The 7,016-nt window shown below is 39.5% G+C and overlaps 1 protein-coding gene across 1 annotated transcript; it reads right to left on the reverse strand.

Annotated features, from left to right (window-relative positions):
• Positions 1-810: 810 nt before the first annotated feature.
• LOC142168866 (uncharacterized) lies at positions 811-2,189 on the reverse strand. Its single transcript, XM_075230033.1, has 4 exons — positions 1,988-2,189; positions 1,509-1,650; positions 1,028-1,412; positions 811-969 (listed from the first exon to the last, which is right to left on the reverse strand). Exons 1-4 carry the CDS (start codon positions 2,187-2,189, stop codon positions 811-813), a joined length of 888 nt encoding a protein of 295 aa, XP_075086134.1.
• Positions 2,190-7,016: the final 4,827 nt, after the last annotated feature.

Genomic DNA, 7,016 nt, shown 5'->3' on the forward strand with positions numbered 1-7,016 from the left:
AATTCCTTTATTTCAATTTTCCGGTATATGCATTAGAATATTTTTCCCTAGAAGGAAAACGATCAAACACCCGTCTGAACAGAACCCCCTAAATATAGAAAATATACCAAGATTTTTCCTCTATGATTTTCTTGGAGAATTTTTAGTTTGGTCCTTTGACTCCTTGTATTATATGGGTATTGAACAGACTACTCTCTCCATAACTTTATTTATTTTTTTAAAAATACTTTTTCTAATTCGATTTGGTAAGAGATAACCAGCTGATCTTGAACTTAACATAACAGCTGAACACGGAAAAACGATCCGAATTTTTAAAGAAGTACGAAGGATAAACTCGTGGAGCAAATTAGACAAAAACGCTTGGAATATAGGCTCAAACCTTAATTAAGTAGAGAAAGAGATATATATTGAGTAGAGGGCGTTATTGCTTATTTGGCGAGCAAAAACAGTTTTGCCGATTATGATATTTCCAATTCTTAAATCTTTAACTGTAACATTGTGACTTGCAGTACTTATATATATCTTAAATATGTAATTTCGTATAAAAAGAATTAAGAAATCAATGTTTGTTTTAAGCAAAAATTTAGATGCATTTGATTTTAGTATTCTACATCTTTCCATTCTTTTAAAACAAAGGAAGTAAGAGTTTCTAGAGTATCTTACAGTGAAATATTTTTTTTGGTAAACTGAATATTATAATATGCTGCAAAATTACATCATTAGTAAGGGAATCGGAGTTCCCTTGGGGAGTAGCAAGAGTAGTAATTGTATCAATATTACAAACATTGACTTTCCTCTTAAAAACAGTTCCTAAGATGTCTGCCCACACTGTCTCGTTAGGAACTGCCGAAAACTGAGTATTTTCAAAGTTTCCTTTCTTGCTCCTTCCTTCGCGATGAGGTCTGCCACTTGGTTGTGCTCCCTGTAGCTATGCCCTATGGCTGAATTCCCAGCTGCTCTATCATTGACCTGCAATCATAGATTATGGGGTTGTGAGTCAAATTGTCATTTTTATCATGTTTATTACCTCAGTGGAGTCAGTATCAATCACAATTGGAGATAACATATGATCAATAGCAATTCTTAACCCCTCCCAAAGAGTTTGAAGCTCCGCTGTAATAGCAGATGTGTTAGTTAAATATTTCATGTAGCTCATAACACAGTCCCCTCTATTGTTCCTAAAGACTCCCCCTATACCCCCTTGCCCAGTTGAAGCACAAGCAGCTCCATCAATGTTAAGCTTTAGAGTCCCAACCTCTAGTAGATGCCATTTGAGGTATTGAGTAATTGTTACATGGAGCGAATTCTGCCTAGCAACTACATGGCAATATTCAACTGCCATAGCAATTGCTTGTTGGGTAGAGATGTGGTTCTTTCTTTTTTCAAACACATTAGTATTTTCGATTTTCCAGCTGGTCCAGAAACAAAAGGGGGCCAGCATATGCCAGTCAATACATGCATTGAAGGGCATATGCTGGAGTCCGTGTCAAGTATACTCCCATTTTTACATTGTGAAAGCATTTTGGGGGAGGTTCTGGCCATTGGTGTTGGCTTTAACCATGTTAATCCAGAAAGTTTTGGCATTGGAACATTCAAAGAATATGTGGTCAATGTCCTCTACATGCCCACCACAGTATGATTCGTTAGGGTCTATATTCAGGGCAATGTGATGGAGATAACTTCCAGTGGGAAGTCTATTTTAGTACATCTGCCATGTGAAGAATTTGATCTTATTAGGAACCTTCAGCTTCCATATCCAACCATAGAAATCTTCTTGGGCATGATTGTTGTTAAAATTATTGGCAATAAAGTTATAGGCTAGCCTAGAGGAGAAAGTGCCAGAAGGGATGAGGTTGCAGATGAAGATATCATTGTCCCTTGCATTTGGATGAATGAAGGTGATTTGGATAATGATGGAGATGTCAAGAGGAATGGGGTAGCTTATAGAGTTTAGGTCCTATATTCCATTATTGTGAACTGTACTGACTTTCCTGTTTAAGTCTGTCAGTTGCCAAAGCCTCTTTAGAAAGAGCTAAGAGGCTGTAAGTTGGGGATCCAATTATCCTCCAGAAAATTGACCATATCCCCCTTGTGGACAACCCATATGGAGGCTTTAGAATAGGTTCTCCAGCCCTCTTGAATGCATTGCCATATTCTAGTCTTGGGCCTACCTCTCCTGCCAACTCCATTAAGTGCTTACCCATAAGCACTCTAGCCCAGATAAAGCTGGTGTTATTGTACATTATCCATGCTAAGCTAGTATGACAAGTTTTATTCTTTATATGAGCTTGCTGCATCCCCAGCCCCCCTGTTCTTAGGCTTTGTAATGGTGCCCCAATTAATCATATGGAGCTTTCTCTTCTCAGCAGCAGTGCCCCATATAAAATCCCTTTGAATTTTATCAATTTGATTGTTTATTTTAGAGGGAAGCTTAATATACTGCATAACATGGCTGGGGATGCTACTCAGGCTAGCTTTAGCTAGAGTAGTACGGCCATCCATATTGAGGAACCTTATTGTCTAACCAGCTAGCTTGGTACTAAGGTTATCAAGAATGAATTGGCAGTCATTGCTTGTGGGTCTTTTGTGGAGTATGGGAAAGCTAAGGTATTTGCCAAAAGCTGAGCCTGCCTTAATGCTTAGGATAGAGCTGCATTGATTGGCCCAATCTTTTCTACAGTTGGCACTGAAAAAAATCTTTGATTTTAAAAAATTGACCCTCTGGCCAGAGGCATTATTAAATTCCCCTAGTGTTGAAAAAATAATATGGCAGTTCTAATTGTTGGACCTAGAAAATAGGGTCATATCATTAGCAAAGAACATGTGAGGTATCTTGGGACTACTCCTGCTGATACTGATAAGAAACGATGAGTTATTCCTAACAGCCTCATCTATGTTTCTAGAGTCTTTCCATGCAAATGATGAAGATACAGGGGGAAATGGGTTCCCCCTGTCTAATGCCCCTAGTTGGGTTGAAGAATTTGGTCTTGTCACCATTAACAAGAACAGAGATGGAACTAGTAGTGATGTAAGACATAATCAAGGTGATTAGTCTACCAAAAAAATTAAAGTAGAGTAGGGAGTCCCTGATGAAGGACCATTCCAACTTATCAAATGCTTTCTCAAAGTCAACTTTAAAGATCATGTTAGCATTTTTTTCTTTCATTTTCTGGAAGCGGTTAATGTATTCTTGAACCACAATAGCATTATCAGCAACTCTTCTATTGGAGGGGAAGCTAGCTTGAGTGGGGCCAATGATATTATTAAGGATATGTTTGATTCTGTTAACAATGATTTTGGTAATAAGCTTGTACATGGTGTTACACAACCATATTGGTCTGAAGTTTTTCAGCATAGTATCATTAGGACATTTGAGGATTAGGTAAATGTAGGTTTTGTTGACCTCGGGAGGCATTGTGCCAGATACAAACGCAGACATGCAGTAGTTATTTATCTAATTAGCCAGGATATGCCGATTCTTCTGGTAGAAGAGAGGATGAAGCCCATTAGGACCTGGTGCCTTCATAGGCCTAAAGGAGTTTAGGACACAACTAATCTCAGACAACCTAAGAAGGGAATTCAAAGTACGCTTGGATTTGTTATCAAGGACATGTTGCCTATCTTCACTATAGGAGGGGGTCCTACTGGATTGAATGTGTTCAATGGTGAAGATATGGGTGAAATACTTAATGATTGTTTCTTTAATGAGCCGGGGTTCCTGGATCATGCTTCCTACCTCATATTTCAAACAAAGGATTTTGTTCCTCCTTCTCATGTTAAGGGTAGAAGTGTAGAAAAATCTAGTGTTGGTATCTCCTTCACTCAGCCAGTCAATCCTAGATTAGAGCTTCCAGAAGGCATCTTCATTCTTTTGGATAACTTTGAATTCTTGCGGGAGATTAGCTTCAAGACTCTGGAGAAAGGTGCTAAAGGAGTAGTTATTAGATCTTTAAATACCATCTAATCTAGCAAGGATATGGTTTTTCTTGTGGAATATGTTACCAAACACATGCTTATTCCATATAGTTACCCTACTTTTGAAGATCTCAGTAGCCCTATGGATGTTATGCTCAGGGGAGAAGCTTTGCTGCACAATGGGAAGAAAATCAGGGTGGTTACAACACATAGTCTCAAACCTAAAGGGTCTATTATGTGAAGTGTGGTGGTTTCTCAAAAGGTTGAGAAGCAAAGGGCAATGATCAGAATGAGTCCTAGAGAGGTGGGTGATAGTCGTTTAAGGGAAGAGTTCTATCCAATTTTCAGTTGCAATGCATCTATCCAGTCTTTTCAGGATCAGGTCTTGCCTCCTAGTATATCTTTTATTTGTCCAGGAGTATTTGGAGCCCTTCAATCCTAGGTCTAATAGCTTACATTGATTGAGACACTGCCATAATCTATTGCTCCTATTGAAGTTTAAGTAGTTAGCTCGTAACTTATTTTTGGCTTTCAAAATTTCATTAAAGTCGCCACCAACTAGCCAACTACCCCTATAAACAGAAGCTAAGTCTTCTAGGAGCTCCCAAAGTCTAGTCCTATCAGCTAAGCAGTTACTAGCATAAATAATAGAAAACAACCATTTTTAGAAAATAAAATTACCTGGACCATCACATGGATACCCCGGGGAGAGGTGGACACCTCCCTCAGCTTTAGCAAATCCTCATTCCACATGAGTACAGTGCCCCAAACAGGCCAGTAGAAGGGGTTTGGAATTAGGCATCGAACATGAGTACAACAGAGAGGTGCATGTGGTCTACCATCCTAGTTTCAAGCAGGACCAACAGAGCAGGGTTGTGAAGCTTAACCACGGATGCACAGTGCCTACAGAACTCAACACTATTAACACCCCTAGCATTCCATATTATGAAGTTAATTAATAATGTATTTTGAGTGGGGGTCTTCCTCTTGGTTTCCTTCCCCTTGGCCACAGGGGTTGGCTTCATCATACCCAACAAGGTTTTTAGGGATACTGCTGAGTTCCCTGAGCCTTGAGATAAGGGCACTCGGAGATCTATTGAGCAACTTGTTAGCTTTTTGGGGCATAGAGCAATAAGCATTTCCCCCCAAGGGCTCTTTGAACTCTATTTCCAGTGGCTCTTGCATGAGTAATGCTTTTGTTTTTGGGTCCCCTAGTTTTTCTATGAGATTTTCCAGGTCCACATTATATTCCTTGAGGTAACTCAGTGTGTTGTTGAGTCCCCTTGCTCAGCTGGTTGATGGGAGATAGTGCACAGGATGATTGGGGGGGGGGGGGGGGTACTGGGACTATTGGTGTCCACAGGGTGAAGTTGGGTGATGGTGTTGGAGCTTCCAAGTTCATTAGAGGAAAGAAGGGAATTGACTGCACAAGTGACCCACTAGGTTGTTGATCTCTTCCATGGACAATGGTTTCTGTGTCCCCATGTACTGTGTCTGAAGTAAGGTGGACATCCACAGCTGATGTCCAAAGTTTGCTAGACCCTGGTGGAGAAGCTGCGTGGATAGTCTCGCTAAGTATCGAGGGTACTGGACTGTGATTTACAGGGGATCAATTGTAATTTTTGGGTGGTCCTCTACAATGCCAGCTCCAACCAAGAGTCTGGCGTGTGATCTGATGGGAATGGTGTGGAGGAGAGTGTTAGTAGGTTGGTGATTGGGGTTTGGGTGTTGGAGTTCGAGTTCTCCATTTATGAACTCAGCCTCATTGAATCTGCAAGAGAGGGGTTGTGAAGAATGAGTCATATTGTTAGGACTATAGCTATAATCCATGACTGATTCATTGGGAGGTGTGTCTGACAATTTTGCTTGAGCAGTCAATCTTGGAAGATTGACAAGGAAGGTCTTCTCACTGGTATGTATGGGAGATTGATGTGAAGTAGGTAATTGATTACCTGTAGAGGGGGTGACACAGTCAGAGAGGAGAGAGAGAGTGATGGGGTGAGCTCTGTGTGTGAGTGTAGTAGGATTGTCACGAACCGAAATTTCCACCTTCGGGACCGTTATGGCGCCTAGAATTTCACTTTCTAGGCAAGCTAATGTTAGAATAATCTTAACCATTTTTAAACAAATCAAATTAAACGGAAGTCAATTACTGAAATAAAATGCGGAAGACCATAGCAACCAAATCATCCAAATACATCCCTGAATCTGGTGTCACAAGGGCATGAGCTACTAAAATAATACAAATAAAGGTATGAATAAAATTCAAGCTATTTGAAAGGTAATACACAGCTAAGATAAAGTAGAAGGGGACTTCAGAACTGCGGACGCTATGCAGTTATACCTCAAGTCTCCTCTGGGTAGCTGAATTCGAGTGTTATGGTACGCCACTAGGACCAACTCCAAAATCTGCACAAGAACTGCAGAGTGTAGTATGAGTACAACCGACCCCCTGTACTCCGTAAGTGTCGAGCCTAACCTCGACAAAGTAGTGATGAGGCTATGACAAGACACATACGTAAACAACATGTACAAGTATATACAAATACGAATCAACAATGAACACAATAATTAACAATTTACAAAATTTGGGAGGGAACATACGAAGGGGAATGATATAAAAATTTTAACAGGAGTAGTGTCACGTAGCTGCCAGTTAATTCATCAACAATAAAATAAGTAGCTGATAATATGAAAATTACACGAAACCACTCTTCGTGCTTTTACTGTCATCCTTCCCATGAAATGATAAATAATATTATGAATGACACGATATCACCCTTCGTGATTTAACTCTCTTTCTTGCCACAGTATGATGAATAAATAATTGAATGGAATGACATCAGCCTTCGTGCTTTAACTATCCTTCTCACTTTATAAATCAATAAATAATGATGTGAAAATGGCACGACATCACCCTTCGTACTTTTACACTCATCCTTACCATAAAAATGATAATATACATTTAGAAGAGTATTTAAATGCGAGGATCCATACTTATCAATCAATTCAATAGCATAATACCGACTTCACCTTCCAAAATATTCAACAATAATTAAATTGACAATAATTTCATGAGAAATGATCAAATAAACAATAAT

The sequence above is a fragment of the Nicotiana tabacum genome, chromosome 14, assembly GCF_000715075.1.
Source record: "Nicotiana tabacum cultivar K326 chromosome 14, ASM71507v2, whole genome shotgun sequence".
Lineage (NCBI taxonomy): Eukaryota > Viridiplantae > Streptophyta > Magnoliopsida > Solanales > Solanaceae > Nicotiana > Nicotiana tabacum.